We start from the raw sequence: 17,923 nt of genomic DNA, 5'->3' as shown, positions 1-17,923 counted from the left end.
AAATTAAGAACATTTACACTCATGTGTGTTTACAGTCATGAACTATTATCTATATAAAAATATATCTATATAAAAATATTAGATAAAAAATATATAAATAATAATAAATAGACTTTATGAACTAAAAAGTGTGTAAGGTATTCTTGAGACAAGCTGTCTTACAAATATTTTATTTTGAAGTCTATTTTTTACAGGGTTATCAGGATTATTATATGCAGGGTTCAGAAGTCAATCATTGCAAGTCAATCTCCAATTATATTGAGATAATAAAGCTTAAAAAACAGGATTTAAAAAAATGAAACTGGTTTTCAAGCCTCATTATCTCAATGTATTTGGCGATAGACTTATAATGATTGATTTCTAAACCCTCCAATGTTGCCAATTTTATATTAAATAACAAGTTAATGATGATATTCTGTATATAAAAATAATTGAATTTGATTTTTTCATCTTTTGTTTTGTTATATGAGAAGTAGGCTATGTTTTTAAGAAATATATTTTTATAATTATTGCATTGTTTTCAATAAATATCTTATAAAAAAAAACACATGCCTTTGATATAAAGTTTGATAATAAATGGCGTTAAGTTGGCTTTGAAATAATGATGACAGCGATCGTCATTCGCAAGCCAACTGACGCCAGTTTTTTTCATATTGTACAAGCCTTTTCACAAATTTATAAAAAAAATTAACTTGACAGTAAAGGATACAATAAATTTTATTGAACTCCTGTAAAGTATAAATTCTTTATTTATACAAATTTACAATACACTCGTTTAAAATAATATATTAAAAAAATTATATATAAATAAAAGAATCATGTAATGTGAACGTTTGAATTTTTAAAGAAAAATAGAATGAATTACAATTTTCAAATATAAAGCTTCCAATAATTTCGTATGGTTGAAAAAAAAACGGCGTCCAGTTGGTTTCGAAATGACGATCTATGACATTGCCCTTATAATTTTATATATTATGACAGCGATCATTTTAAAGCCATCGCTGACGCCGTTGTCTTTCGATCAGATTAGAGTGTAAATAAAATGTTGAAAAAAATGGATATTTTGCCACTGAAACAAAAATTTGACATTTGCCATATAACTTAACATATAAAATGACACCGATCTTCATTTTCAAGCCAACTTTGACGCCGAAATGCTACGTTTTTAAAAGATATATGAACTTATGTACAATATAAACATCTTTTTTTACAGTATAATATAAATCCACAAAAACTAATCTAAAATTATCTATTTACAATATATCCCAATCCACAATATAGAACATGAAATTTAATTCTATGATCTTTGATTTTTGGAAAATAATATTATTGCTTAACGAATATATTATGTATAAATGTAAATTTTAACAGTGTGGATTTTTAGGAAAACAAGGAAAATTACTGCCTGAAATCTGAAGGTAAATATGATTTGCTAATATTGATTTTGGACTTATTATATCTATAATTTGTACAGACGACATCCAAAAAATGACATATTAACGACTTTTGAACTAAGATGCCAGGAAACTGTCACTGTTAAATATTTGTTCGTTAGAAGGGATGTAGTTGGCACACGGAAAGAATATGACATTAGTGACATTTTGTCTGTCGTTTTAATTTAACACCAGATTGTTTATTTTACGTTCCTGTGGATGTTAACATTTTATTTTTCAGAGCAGACTATGCAATTGCTTTATGTACAAGATTGAGCCATACAGAACAGTCTGTTTGAGTATCAGTCCTGTACTTTAAAACAATTATAGATATTACAGCAATTAGTACGTCGAATATTATTAAAAATATAGCAATGGATATTGAATAAACAAATATATTTTTTAACTAATTATGAATATTCTTCAAGCACTTAAAAATATTATTTACCGATGCTTTTAGCTAAAACAAAATATGAAAAAATGTAAATAATATAATAAACTGTAAAAACAATCAGACTCTAGATAACGTTTTAAATATAAACAATGTCACAAGTTACTTGTGAGCGCTTAGGAGCTGGGACCATGGAGTTTTGTTAATAAATTTTCTATATTATTTGGATTCAGTAGGAGCTGGACGTTCGGTTTCTTTCCGGAATTTGAGCCGCAACTGTCAGATCTACGTTTTCTCTTTCTTAAGCTAAAAATCATAAAATGTTATTACTAATCTAAAAAGTTTTATCAGCTAGAATAATAAATTATAATACACGTTAGACGTTCTGAAGATATCAAAACATTTATGTTTTATTTTTTTTAGAATTTTCACAAAACACTCTTACTAAAATAAATCCAAGCTCTTTAGAAGTCTAATGGATTCACACGAAACTCCTTCAAAAATCGGTCCAACATTTTAATTGATGAATAGATTTGTAGTAGGTATATGTGTTATACAAATCATTTTATAACATTTACAATTATTTTTCGATTTTTTAAAAGTATTTAAACGTTACAGCAGCAAGTGTAACATTTTATTTAATGAATAGATATAGGGTATATCTGTTATAGAAATATTTTTTTATAGTTTTCTATGACACATTTTTATAACTTTTACAGTTAATTTTCGATTTGTAGTAAAGTCTTAAAAAAGTTGATTTTTTTATTTAAATCACATGATTAAAACCCTGACTAAGACTACTAGCTGGCAGGACCGTTTTCTCTGTATTTTACTATCGAAAAATAGTTCTTGTTAGCATCATCAGCAGATGATTAAAACTGCACATAGCTTTTGTATTACAACAGCAAAATAAAACACTAATTCACCGCAACAGACCAAAACACTTTAGTAGAGATGATTAAAACTCAAATAGTCAATTTTAATCATCAAACTGATGATGCTAAAATGGTTAGCGAAACGCGCGTCCAGTGTAACAGTAATACTGTTTTGCCGTATTGTGGTGATTAACGGTATTCCTCGATGGTGGCAGCACCGGCGGAGAATGCACCAAGCGTATAGTTTCTACTACATAATAAATTTCTATATTAGTCTACTTACTTCCTCCCATCAACATCATCCGATCTGTCCTCGGTATTTTCAGAATCGCTCATATTATCCGACATTTTCAATGCTTCTTCGTCGGACACCAAGCTTGATTTAATATCCAATAAACTTTGAAACGCAGTTACGCTCGTTGTTACGTATCTATCTGTACCGCCCTCGCAGGGAACAGCGACTATCCGTTGCTTGAGCAAATTTTTCAAATCGTAGTCTTCAAATTTCTTTGCAGAAGGTGTCGTTTCATTATGTATAATAATGGGGTCTTCTGAATAATAATAACAGGTGTCGAAATCCATATCGCTGTCATCACTTTCCATTCTTTCAGGTAACGATTCTTGTTTGTTTTTCGTAGATGGTGCGATATCTAAGGAAAAATTAAGATAAAGTAAAAACAAAAAATGTCCTTTATTTACGTAAAACGCGTACAACATAAAGTCCGAACCATAGATAAATGGAACAAGTTTAGATTGGAAAGTGTCCATAAGGACAATGTAAACACTATTTTGCGCTGTTCTTGCAACGGTCGCGACCCAAAGCTTTTGAGAATTTCGGAGCGGTTCGGCCTTTTCCGGAATTATATCGCCAAATATATTATATTGTTTATTATATATTATTTATTCAAATTTATTATTTATTTTCATTTAATTAAATAAATAAAATACAGTGTGTTGCATACAAGAAACTTTATTTTATATAAGGACATGTATGAAACATACATATCCACGATCCACGATGGTTTTTGCAGTTCACAGATCACAGCACAGCTTTTTAAGTTTTTAATGCCACTTTTTCACAATTATCACGGGTTTGAGTAAATAAAACTTAAATCAAACTCACAAGACAGCAATAATTACTTTGAAAATGGACGCTTGAAACACTTTTCGGAATTTTTTCAATGAGAGCGGTTTAGATTTTGAAAGATTTTATAATTTTTGAAGATTCTGACTTTGACAAGAGATATGGACAAGAGAAAATTATTTCTGTTTTTGTTTGCGGTTGTTCTTAGCAACCGCTATAGCAGCGCCAGATCGCGTACAACAGTCGCGACCCAAAACAATTTCGCGACCCAAAATTTTGACGGGCATTCCAACATAAATTTATTTCTTTAATCTATGGTCCGTACAATGAGAGAATAGACGACAGTGACAGTTCTTGTCTGACATTTCTCACATTTTAATTCACAGATAAATAGTATTTTGTGATATTTTTTTATGTCGGCCTGTCGAAATATTTCCTGACTCGTATGACAAACTTTAGTAAGTGATTATACCGGGTGCGTCTCACAAGTGGCTCACCGCAATAACTTTTTTATTTTTTTTTTCAGATATAAAAAAACAAGATTTGGTATGTTAGTATATGACATAAATTAGGATTGATTGACGCATGTCTACGTTTGATTTTTAAATGGCACCCTCGGTATATTTTTACTTTATTCCATAGAAAATAATACTGAATAGAATAACTATTTTAAATTTCAATCTAGAGTGCCATCCATGATTGTGTTAAAAACACTAATTTTTAATCAAGGAGCCTTGGAAAAATAGAATTGATCGTTTAGTGTTTTTTGTTATCCTGGCCGGTTAAAAGATGCCTAAATCGTGTTTTTATCATATCTCAATTTTTTCAAATGGAACAAGGGTGAGTCATTAGCATATTTGGAAAAAGCATTTGTTTACGAATAATTTGGTACCACAAACTTGGTATTTCGAATCAAATTGTCCTTATGAACCACATGTTAGAATTTCAAATAAACCATATGCGAAAATGTCAAAAGTTTTTCTCATTTCATAAATATCTTGTCTCGATTTCGAATCGTATTTCTATAAGCGAATTCTTCGAATTTTCTGTAAGTAAATGCGTCTTTAACGGTATTATCTTGTAATGGCTAAGAAACAACTGAGACAAAGCAAAGCAACGCTCGTTTAATATGAACATTACAACGTTGACAACGCGTGAGGCGGCACTACCAAACGTTCGACGCGGAAAGCTCACCAATATGAAGACGGCCTAAGCATCTGAAGAAATACGTTACCTGCAGAATCTTTTTTATCCTTTTCTTCCTCTTTAGATACACTTTGACTCTTCATTTCAGAATCTCTCATATTCTCCGAAGCTATACTTATTTCATCTGTGGGCTCGACCTCAACAGAATCCTTATTTTCGTCAGGTTTCTTCTCATCACTACCCCTGGTCTTCCTATGAAGATTGGTACCGCTTCTCTTAAAGAATTCGTCTTGGGAATCGTCAGATTCACCATTTTTTCCGCTTTTATTTTGACGCGCGTTATGATCTTCTGCATCTGCATCGCCACTCTTTTCTAAATGTGCAGCTTTTTCTGCACGAGAGCGCTTTATTATTTTTTTCGGATGTTCAGTTTTTCTTCTACTTTTGGGCGTCTTTACTTCGTTTCTCGTTTTGCAACTCCGTTTCGGGGGTTTTCTCAGAGAGTACTTCTCTTGTTCGATCATCCGTTTCTTTGTTTCTTCCAGTTGCTTTTTCATACTATACTCCCCTGATTTAATATCTTAAAATATATTTCAAAATTACTATTATTAAAATCGCGAATTGGTTGATGATACATACTTGTAAATGATTTTATTTCAGCACAATTTAGTGTATTTCTGATTACTTCAGTTCTTTGATCAATTTCATTCTCAGGTGTTTTCATTACATTTATATCCCGATTCTGATGTTTATTTTCTGAATCTTTTCCATCTTTTATTGAATTATGAGATTCGTTCAAACCTTTTTGAGTACTTTGAAGTGAACTTGAGATTTTATTAGTTAGATCTGGTGAAACCTGAAAAAATATTGATTTTTTACATATTAGTTCAATTAACACGGGGTTCTTCTTCAGAAATCTTTAAATGATCAGAAAACAGGAAATGTATCTAATAATGGTCAATTTAAACAGCCACTTTTGGTATAGATCGATTATGGTATTTTCTGGGAAACCCACTGAATAAAAAAAATTATGTAGCATATTATTTATGAAAAAAAACAACACCTTTAGTATAATATATATTTGTACAGTGCTGTATATCTATTATTTTGTTTTAAATGAAAATATGAAGTAGGAAAACTGATACAGAGCTTTTTTGCAGAACACTATTCACCTCTGGTCACTTTATTTCTGTGGTCTATACTTTAACGCATACGACAGAGATACGACCAGTTCAGAGACACAGAGACAGACAGACAAAATAAAAAGAGGCATACAGTGTTGCGGATTCCTACGAGAAATAAAATAATAAACGAAGATAATACATCTAAGCTATTAAATGATGTTTTTTTTCTGTTAGGCAGTTGCTTAAGAATCTATTACGGCTGTACTAAAATGAGTAACTAATAATTGTGAAAAATAAAATTCCAACCCTAGATGCAACATGGTTCGTAAACACCTACTTGTGCGGTGTGAAATTTTGATGCAAAATGCGGCAATACCGTAGAAGAAATGTTTAAAAATTATATTTTATTTTCTCCTTTAACTCTACAATCGACAAACAAAACGGCGTCATAGTGGCTTTGAAATAACAATCATTAATAATTTCGGTAGAGCCGACCCTCATATGTTATTTATTTGTTGAGCATGACAGAAGTTATCAGTGTTTTAAGGATATAGAGACATACACTTCCCTTTTGAAACATTTTTTATTTAGTGGCACTTTTTTTCCTGAATTTTTCCAATATTTTAAAACAGCTATCAAAAATCATACAGCTATCTATACTACCCCCCAAATGTTTTACGAAATATTTCTGGAAATATTTCGTGAAACATTTCGCAAAACATTTCTGGAAATACTTTCAAAAGCAAACTCAAGTATAAGCCCGTGTTATAAAAATTAGATCCGACGTTCCCTGAAATTGATCGAGACGCGCCGTGATTGGTTGTTTGTTTTTATTGTTAATCTGGGTTAACAATAAAACAATAAATAAATTGGCTATTCCTCTAAGGTTAGTTCCTCTAGTTATTGTCTAACATTATTAACTACAATATAATAAAAAATATATATTTCCAAAACTTAAAATCGTAAAACCGCTGGGCAATACGCAATGACTAACCGCTCTGGCGGTTCGCCTATTATAGGTTATAATCCACTGTGTTAAACTATTTAAAAAATCAACATATACAATTTTATATACTAATTCATTATAATAAAATTAATAATAAACATATTGTAATTATATTCCTGCAGATTGAATGAAAAGTTTTGTACTTAAATATCTACTCTACATGTTATAAACGCGTGTTCAAATATTAATTTTGTGGAATATATATCAACATAAAACGAGATGTAATTAACGAAATATCATCGTAACAACAGCTATTTTAGAAACATCTAGGTTTACTTATTACACTGAGATTTATGCAAAAAAATTCTTTGCCTGGGGTACAGATACCGCCACGTTTTGGAAATAGCTCACAACAAAATTGAACGAGGCAACAGGAAACGCAAAAAAAAATTGTAATTGTTGCAAATACGGTTTTCGGCTATTTTTCAACTATATAAGAAAATTTTTATATACTTACATTCTATTGTCCTTAGAGATTGCAAATATGCTGGGGGAGAAGAAAAATTGTGTTTCTTTAAGTATTTTTTCAACCAAACAAACTTACGGGACCGGTGAGTGAATAGGGGTGCTGGGCGGAGTAAAATCAATATTCTGATTAAAGATACTCATAACACAACCATCTTACAATCCTTTAATGAAGCTTTTAATGTAAAATTTCTTCAAAAAACTATGAAGAACTGTTTTATTCAGAAATCATTGGCAGGTTACATCATGGTTACATTGAAGTATATGCTGACAGTAGTAATAATAATAATAAATGGCCCTTATTAATAATTAATCAATTACAATAATGTATTAATTAATTACATAGGCGAAGTCTAGCTCACAGAGCCATTCATACTTAACCTAATCAATACATTTATAATATGCATAAGAAAAAAAACATAAATTCGAAAATAATGTCCAGATGAAAATAAAAATAAAATGAGCAATAAATGTGGCTCGATTGTATGGACCAATACGTTTTAACAAACACAAAAAATTTAAAAAGTAAACAATCAAACAAAAAAATATCACAATAACCGATAGTAGTGAAGGTTGAATTTTGACAAACATTGTGAATTGATGCATAGTTGCAAATCAGCTAGTAAATTGTCCGGAATTTCATGCATCCTTTTTTTTTCAAAGGGAAAAATGACGTCATAGGTTTTAAAATGTTTTTATATATTTTTTAAATCGCCACCAGCGGTATAGAGAATTGCTTAATTATAGCTCTAGCAATGAAAACACACTGAGCGGTTTGGTTTTGGTTGGTTTGGTTTAGATTCGGTTGGTCTCGTTTGGTTTGATTTTTTGTTTTTTTTTTCGTATGTTAGAAAATTTTTTCTCTTATTTTACCAAAATTGCATTTTTCCTCAACTCAAGCCCTTTATGTTTGATTTTTGCTACAGATATAAAAATTCTAAAGAAAATTCAGTGGGGTCAATTCAACGTTGCTTTCCCTTCTGTCGGTGTCGTTTTTTCTATATTTGTATGTCATGTTTTACCAGTTTGTACGCTTTTACCCCGCCCAGCACTCCTATTCGCTCCCCGGTCCCGTAAATTTGTTTGGTTGAAAAAATACTTAAAGAAACACAATTTCTCTTTTCCCCCAGCATATTTACAATTTCTAAAGTCAATAGAATGTGAGTATATAAAAATTTTCTTATATAGTCCAAAAATAGCCGAAAACCGTATATGCAACTGTTACCAAAAAATTCCCCCACGCCCTGAGACAAATCCAAGAAATGAAATTTCATTTAAATAGGTTCAGCCGTGCTTCAGTTATAAAGTAGTGTAACCCGAATAACCCGCCTTTGTTTTATTTAATTAGATGCATCAATAAGGAAGAGTGCCACTTACTTCTGTTGCGCAAATGTAATTTTTGACATAAAAAATATATCAAACAAGGTTAAACTTCGGTGTAGAATATTATAGACAAAATGTGTTTATAATTTCATGTAGAATCCAAAAAGTGTAAAATATCTAGCGACCACATCAGCTTAAAATGTAAATACCAGCAAATAAAAAATATTTTAAAAATAATGTACACCTCGAAATATTCTTAACCTAAAACATTCAGACTTGTATTTAAAGTAGAAGGTAAAAAACTTTTCTTTTAATAAACCTTTTGTATGAAAAACCCTGTATTGTTTGTTGACTTACCTCCATAGTATCTTCGTCTAAAACTTGACTTGCCACGCTCAGATTTTGCGAGTTTTCTAATTTCGTATTTTCTTCCGGAAGTAGTTGGGTCTTCAGCACATCCATGCGCTTCCCCGACGCACGTTTTCTAACAGATAATACAGGGCTGACCACTTTCTTCGAGCGGTTCGTTTCTTTTGCTTGAACTACAGTATGGTTCTGCTCATCCTCCTCACTGCTACTTTCACTATCATCACTTTTACATTCCTTGTCGCTGTTAACATCCCATGTTACTTCTTCTCTGTCTAACAGTTCTAAATTCTTTTTACCCACCTGGCTCCTATTGAAATTTCTCAAAGTTTCCCTCGTACCGTATACTTTAACAGCCGTATCTTCATCGAAATCATCTATTTCATTGTCGGTACTTCTTACGCTGGATTTCTTCTCCTCCAGTGTGACGATAGCTTCAGTAGCTTTATCAGTTTCATTCGCCTTAGGTATATAGTAATCGTCAGTGTGAGAGACAATGGAAAAACCAGGCGTTATGGGAAAATTAGGCGTATCGATGGTGAACATATTCTCACTTGTAGCAAAATCCTTCAAATTCGCTTTCAACATCGGAGTAAATGGGGTATCTGTGTTCGGGGCCGGCGTTAAACCTGGTGTTATAGGCACAGCAACATCCTTTAATGGTGTTTCTAGAAGACTATTAATGTTTTTTCTCCTTTTAGCTGATACAGGATGTTGCGCAGGTTGTTTTAAGTTATCAGGTGTGATGTCCGCTTCTGTGGATGTGGACAAAATTGTCCTCTTATTGGCGTTAAGTTTTGACGGAGAAAGAACTTTGGGATCGGATTTTGAATCTGTTTTTTCATTTTCCACCTCTTCAACAGGGTTTTTTCGATCTAAACTCTTTTCGGCTTGTTCATCTTTAATTGAAGATCTTCGCCTACCCTTTCGTTTGCTATTGGGAGTCTTCAATGCGTCCTCAAGCTTTTTCCCGTCAGCTATATCCGACTCTTTAAGCTCATTTGAACTTTTTCTCGTTCGTCTTTTCACTGGAGTTAAATCAGTCGATTCAGGGGCAACTGCAGCCATTTTTCTTAAATTACTATCCCAAATAGGCGACGGATTAGGTTTAAAACTTTTTGGAGTTTTTGTGGTTTTTCTCTCAGTTGCTTTTTTGGGCGTTTTTAAATTCTTTTTAGTCGTTTCTTTAGTTTTTTTCTTCGGGTCTGTCTTCTCGACCTCGACTTTTTTGTTCTCTTTAAAAAGATCTTTCGTTGCTTGTTGTTTATTTATGGTAGAGGGCGAATTAACAGCCACGTCTTTTGAAATTTCCGAAGGTGTAGTTCTCAAAGGTGAAGGAAATGTCAAGTTTCGAACATGCGATCCACTTTTTGGAGTAGGTTTTTTCAACGGATTCACTAACGGAGATGGGGTGCAAATGTTTATATCTTTACATTTCTCAGCTTGTGAAAGATTGTTATTTCTAACCTCCGTCAAAGGTTTATCTGGAAGACTTTCGTTTAAATTCGGTAAACCTGTCAATTTTTTACCGGAGTCGTTTGACGCGACATTTACCGAGTCTTCTTTATTAAGTTTCTGAATGTCTATAAGGTCGCGAGTGCAAATTTCCACTTTGACAGTGGGTCTAGGCTGTATGTTTTTAGTAGGTGCTATAGATCTAGTGTTCTTCTGACTAAACTTTAAAACGGGACTCTGGTCGGTCGCGCTATATAGCGTTAAATATTCTTTAATGTTACAGGCCTCGTTCGATTTCAATGGAGTATTTGTGGTTAAACCGAACGGATCTGAAAATAGTATCGGAAATTAGGTAGGTGTTAATTTAATAAAATACCTTTGTTTGAAGAAATAAGAAGATGCGCAACCTTATGGGCGATTTCGTGGCACAAAAGGTGTCCGATATGTAGCTGGCATTAGTCCGAGATTTAGTTTAGCTTTGCACCGCTGCGCGCTGATAGTCATGTACAGCGCAGCGGATAAAGAATACTGTATCGCAGTTCTGCTTTCAGTCGACAGAGTGGGTGGTTGCCGGTGTTTACTGCATATAAAATAGAATGGTCTCAAATAAAGAAAAGGCCAGCAGGTCATCAATGACGCGACTTGCGATTGGAGGTTTCGCTGACCCATGAGCTTGAAATTTTTATATGGTTACATAATTTTAACTTACGCACTTATAATAATTATGATACTATAACGTATTAGGTTTAATAAGTATCTACCTATTAGGGATATAATTTGGGCCCCTTTTAGTCATCAAATAAATAAAAAAAATTATGAATATTTTTTTTTAATTTGCTGTATTGATTGTACAATTAAATAATAATCTATAATTAATATTCAAAAGATTGATAAAGCCCCTGGCAAAAAAATTCCCCCATTCCATTTTATCTTTAGATAGGGCTACTCTATTTTTACTTTAGCCGGTCGCACCGTCTTCTACGAAACTCATTGTTGTCCAGTGTTGCCGGAACTACGGATTCCGGTACATTTACGGATTTCAGGTATATTCTTCAGACGTACAGATACTATTTCAATAATAACGATTTCTATTAGTATTGTACAATTAAAACATATTACAACATAATATAAAACTACACAATCAAAAATCACATTTAAATAAATATTTATTAACCAAAATTTAAGAGTTTCCATCGCATGACAGGCCCATAGTCCATAGCGGGCGATTATAATTATAATAATAAAGTTATATGATTAAACCTAATTTTAATTAAGATATTACATTACTTTTTGTTTCATCTATTCTTTTACATGAAATACAAAATACTGAAGGATAAAAATATTTTGTTATATTTAGAATATTTATTTCTGTTGTTTATTCCATGTTTAATACGAATACATTTTCAATACATACGCGGATTTTTCATCCAAAGATATTTCCGTCAAACGTATTACATATTTTAATCTGGCAACACTGTCGCTCTCAGTTCCACACCGTCTTCGATATGCCTTTGCCGGCTGAATTAAAAAGAAAATGAGTGTTTTATGCGTTAGCCGCAGAACGAGTGGTAACTCCACCGTACAGCACTTCAGATATAAGGAAAAATCAAATCAGCACTGTCAGGAATTCGACCGTTAGCTTGCGTATCTTCCCAATTCTTTCAATCAAAGATAATACTAAATAAACATACATTTATATACGGAAAGTACTGTTAAGAGAATAGTTTTTAATACAGTATATCTAAATCAAAAAATAAATAAATGCGACTTTACCTCTAATTAGCATATAACTAAAAATGCTTACCCCCAAAAGTAATTTCATTTTGTTCATTTAATATGATTGTCGGCATAGCCATAATATCTTGTTCTTTATAGGCTTTAACGGCAGATTTTGAAGATGAGGCAGGTTTTTGAGCGAGTTGTATCAATGATGTATTCTGCGGAATCACCACAGGTTGATTGACGACATAGAATTGCTGTTGTGGCAAGTTTTGCAACTCTGCCTGTGGTTGTGTAACCATATACCAATTGTTTGGACTATTATTTACCACACAATGAGTGGTGACATTAGATACTGGCATTGGGTAAAGATTAGTATTGTTAGAAGTAACTGTAGTGCTGGTAATTCCGCCGCCTCCGTTACTTGTTGAAACATTAACTTCTCTATGCTCATTGGAGTTCCAACTCTTATTTTGTGATGTATCACAAACTGTACTACTGAAAGAAATGTTTCCGTTTGAAATTAAAAATCGTTTTAAATTTATTACACACAAATCAAACTCCACAACAGAGTCGCCTGGAAATGTTTGATATCTCTGAGATAGAGTATTGAGACTAGTATTTGAGAGAACTTGAAGTGAAATATTTTTTTATGTTGACATTTTTTTCTCAGTCTTCCTTAGATTTTGAATGTCTATCCAACGAGAAAATATATGATAGCGACTAGCGACAGTTGCTCCCTATCGTTTCAATACAATTTTTTTTCTGTCAATACCGTCCTTCGTCCTTCTCTCGCTCGACAAACTTTAGTTCAATGACTGGTGTAAAGGTAAATAATAGAAATGTAATAAATACACGATTTTCGAATTTAACTAAAATGCCAAAGTCGTTACTTAGAAAATCTTGTTATTAATCAGTAATATTTCAAATAAAAATAGTAGAAAATACATTTATACAGGGTGAGTTTCCTACGATGTTCTCTATCGGTATCTCGGAAAGTCGCCTGGAAATGTTTGATATCTCTGAGATAGAGTATTGAGACTAGTATTTGAGAGAACTTGAAGTGAAATATTTTTTTATGTTGACATTTTTTTCTCAGTCTTCCTTAGATTTTGAATGTCTATTCAACGAGAAAATATATGATAGCGACTAGCGACAGTTGCTCCCTATCGTTTCAATACAATTTTTTTTCTGTCAATACCGTCCTTCGTCCTTCTCTCGCTCGACAAACATTAGTTCAATGACTGGTGTAAAGGTAAATAATAGAAATGTAATAAATACACGATTTTCGAATTTAACTAAAATGCCAAAGTCGTTACTTAGAAAATCTTGTTATTAATCAGTAATATTTCAAATAAAAATAGTAGAAAATACATTTATACAGGGTGAGTTTCCTACGATGTTCTCTATCGGTATCTCGGAAACTACTGAAGATAGAGAGTCGGTTAAATGGGGAAAGAATTGCAGATTTGTGGGGTCATTCATATGCGCCTTTCAGATTTTTGAAAAAGTTCATGGATTTCTAGATATTAAAAAAACACGTTTTGGCTATTTTAAAAGTTTTCCCTAACTCCATTATAATCTATTTTAGACAAAAAGTTTTCAGATAAAAGTTTCTTCTAAAGCCTGTCATTTTTGACATGTTTTTTTTTTAATGGAAACCATAGTTGGCCATGACTTCATAAAAAGCGCCATTTTTAAGCTTTTCAGCGATATAAGCTATAATATGCTTTTTTTTTCAATTCTAATTCTAATTTCACTCAGTTGGCATGGTGTTCTTATTTTGTTATGATTTATAATTTATAAAAAGACAAAATATATTATTAAACGGCTTTTTACAATTTACATTACACAAACTAAAACTTAAGAAATAATATCACTACATACATTTTAAGTTATTTTAGAAAATGTTCAAAAATCCGCCATTGTTTTGAGTACATAAATGCATCTTTTTAAAACGGAATTTCTAGCTATTCTCACAGAACGACCGGTTAACTTAATTAAACTTCTCCTGTACCGTCTCTTCGAGTGCCTCTCTTAATTCATAAGTTTTTTTGTAAACCCTTATGACTTTGTTACACTTATGTTTAAACACAACAGGTTTGTGTTATTTTTTGATTTGTTTAAACATTTGAAAGAACATAGTCCAAATTGCCATAAAATAATAAAATTCTCATGTCATCATAATAATAAAAAAATAACATAAAATCTAAAAATTATAAATCAAGCTCGGTTTTAATTTTATGAATATGTTTATTATACGTATTTGGTCATCGAAACTGTGCGGTTTGGATTTTAACGTGTAAGACAGTAATTGTAGACAGCTTAATGGAAAATCAAATGTATTATAAAGAGATAAAAATTGGGTTCACACATTTCTTCTATGCATTTTTGCGGATTTTGCATCAAAATTTCAAACCTGTGCCAGCAGGCATTTACGAAAAATGTTGCATCTAGTGTTGGAACTTTATTCTTTATTTTTCACTAGTATTTACTCATTTCACTACAGCTGTATTAGTTTATATTTAGTTTAGATATATTATCATTTCAGTAATATAAATGAAAGATTTTAAAATAGCTTATATTTTTCTACACACATTTTCCTACAAACGTAAAAATCAGGCAACACTGTATGCCGCTTTTGATTTTGTCTCTCTGTCTGTCAGCCGGTCATTTATATTATTCTCTGTCACACTCATTAAAATCCAGACCACATGAAACGGATTTCCAACAGGGTATTATTAATATGAAAATATTTAGTAGTGTTTTCTCAACATTAATTAATAATATTTTTAAATAATAATTTAGACAGACATTTATTTCAATAGCTGAAAAGTACCTAATATTTTTCTGTAATATAAGATAAGTAAATTTGTTTTTTGGAAGGCTTCAAAACATTGCAAAAAAAATCCATCTTTAAAAGTATTAATAAAAATAATTACTCGTAAGTATTACTGAAAAACATTTTTTAGAATGTGTAGTAGAATGTTAGGAGGGGGGTTAATCATCGCGACCTTAGAGATCTATTGTGTGTTCCCCTTTCTTGAGTTAGAACGAGTTATAATTCATCATACAGTCTCTTAGAATGCAAATAAATATATAAAAATAAATTATGTTAGTTGAAAAAAAAATCATTGTTTGCAGAATGCAAATGGTAACAATAAACTTGTTCAAAACCATTCTAACAACAGAATAAGCTTGCTCAAAACAATTCTCTTTAATTCAGTTATTAAAAATAATCATATTCATTGACAATTTTAAATATATTCAACGTTTATGCAACCTTTAGTTTGTTAATAATTTTTCTTACCGTGCAGTAGTACTGATCACAAAAAAACTAAGAAATCTGACAAAAACTATTACTTTGCAACTATTGAAATAAAATCAGATTATTTATACATAATTATTTATTTTTGACCCTGTTTGGAGACTACACCACTACACAACCGCAGACAGAGTGTACAGAGAATACCATACAGAGTGTAACATTTTATATAGCAAAGAAAAACGCCTAATTTTGACTCGCCCTGTATATACCAAGTAATTTAGTTTATTTGAATATGATTAGTTTTGAACAAGACTCTCACATAAAATACTTCCAGTCAAAGATATGAAAAATTTCCAATTTTATAATTTTAAGAGATGTGCAGAAAACTTAATCTAAAAATGGTCATATTTCAAAACCACTCAGTTTCAATTATCACATTGCTATTTTTAGAAATGGAATTTTATGGCAAATCTACAAGGCAGAAAAAGGACAGCTTTCCATGACATGTTTCCAAAACAGCTTATGTGTAGTATGTTTGAATCATAGTGTATATCAATGAAAATGTTACTAAATTTTTTTTTAAGTTTTATAAAAATACAGGAGTAAAAATCTAAAATAGGAAACCTGATATAGACAAACAAAATAAAGATATTAAACAAATCTTATAGCTATTTTATATCAGTAAAAATATGCACTTGTAAATTTCACTTTAATATAAATTTACTCAGAGTTTAGTTTTCTTACCTTGTTTTATTTACATCTTGACTTTTATCAATATTATTTACTAAAGATGTTCCTAAAAAATACAATGTAATATTCTCATAAAAATATTTTAAAACATATTTACCAAAAAAAGCATCAAGAATAGAATCATTTGCACTAGTATTGCTTATAGTATTCTTGGACTCATCAATTGAGAAATTAATATTGTTATCTTGTTGTTTAGTTGTTACCACTTCAGGTGGCTTTGGATATTCTATATTTTTGGTAGAGCTCAAATTAGTAGGACTTTGTAATTTCTCCTGATGATTTTGATTTTCATTCTAAAAAATGTTAAAATATTACATTTAGTTACTTTTCCTTCACAACGAGCTTATTAAATGATATTTGAATGAATATGTTCTCAAAAAAAATCTAAGAGATCTTACTCTAAATTCACTGTTCTTGTCAGATGTAACTTTAGTTTGGCAAGTTTTATCTACTGGAGTTTTGGATCTTCTTTGAAGTGTATGAAAATTATACTTATCAACAGATGTCTGTATATTACCAGGTAATGTATGTTCAGGAGTAGTTTCTGTGTCAGTGATATGATTTTGAGTTGCTCTATGTTCTTGAAAACAACTCTCTGCTATAGAAGATTCGGGTGATCTATAAAATTTTGACAAATAATTATAGTTCATTATAAATAAGAACATATTTTAAACTTTTGTAGTTATATTTCTTATATAATATACCTAGGACAAGGCGTTGAAGATGGTGATAGGCACCGTTGATTTTCTAATAAATAAACCAACTGATCCACTAAATAGAGTGGAGAAGAATATTCTGGACTTTTATCTTTATAATAATTAGTATCCTCAAGCCTTTCCTGAACTGAAATAGAAACCAATAATATAATATGTACAGTTCACCACATAAAGAATACACTCCTTTAATGTCTTTCTAAATTTGTATTTACTCAAATATTGCAACAACTATTGAATTATTACCTTAATGATAATTAACACGTAACTAGTTACATTTGTTTTCTACTTACTAATTTCCTGAACGCGTGAATATATTTTTAATATATCCAACAAAGTTTGCCCTCCAACTCTTGTTGCAACATGTTTTTTGGAACTTTGAAAATTATATTTAAGAAATACTTTATAAGCATGCTTGCAGTTTTCTTTCAAATATCCTGAAACAATTTCAAATATTGAAATCATAACGCTGAGTTATTCCCGCGCAGGTGTTCTCTCAGTATTAATATACTACCTAAGATTAAACGCTCAATATGTTTCTCGTATTCCATTTTATCAGCAACTCTACACACATATAAATAAACGTATTGGTAGTATCTCTGCAGATACTAACAACTTATATTACTCAGATTCAGTAGCATTTTCAAAATTTTAAACATAAACAAAAATTCCAAACATTACAACTTGGTTGGATTTATTTCATCTTCTTTGTATACTTCCACAGATTCATAAATGTAAAAAAGCCAATCCAATCTCTGATGTTTTATATATGACTTTTTCATACTCTACATGTCTGCTCGACATA

At 31.2% G+C, this 17,923-nt stretch overlaps 1 protein-coding gene across 2 annotated transcripts; it reads right to left on the bottom strand.

The window, feature by feature from the left end:
• Positions 1-826: 826 nt before the first annotated feature.
• LOC115880884 (nucleolar protein dao-5-like) lies at positions 827-17,828 on the bottom strand. Of its 2 annotated transcripts, none has more exons than XM_030898210.1 (12): positions 17,633-17,828; positions 17,412-17,555; positions 17,110-17,248; positions 16,804-17,023; positions 16,503-16,698; positions 16,400-16,451; positions 12,473-12,885; positions 9,205-10,997; positions 5,569-5,785; positions 5,018-5,509; positions 2,983-3,349; positions 827-2,130 (listed from the first exon to the last, which is right to left on the bottom strand). In XM_030898210.1, exons 1-12 carry the CDS (start codon positions 17,667-17,669, stop codon positions 2,001-2,003), a joined length of 4,200 nt encoding a protein of 1,399 aa, XP_030754070.1. In that variant the 5' UTR covers positions 17,670-17,828; the 3' UTR covers positions 827-2,000. The 2 variants fall into 2 exon arrangements, with proteins under 2 accessions (XP_030754070.1, XP_030754071.1); XM_030898211.1 differs by having other exon boundaries at positions 12,473-12,882.
• Positions 17,829-17,923: the final 95 nt, after the last annotated feature.

Source organism: Sitophilus oryzae, unplaced genomic scaffold, assembly GCF_002938485.1.
Source record: "Sitophilus oryzae breed Bouriz unplaced genomic scaffold, Soryzae_2.0 scaffold_165_pilon_pilon, whole genome shotgun sequence".
Taxonomy (NCBI): domain Eukaryota; kingdom Metazoa; phylum Arthropoda; class Insecta; order Coleoptera; family Curculionidae; genus Sitophilus; species Sitophilus oryzae.
The sequence above is the reverse complement of the archived record's forward strand: the minus strand, read 5'-3'. Positions and strand labels throughout refer to the sequence as shown.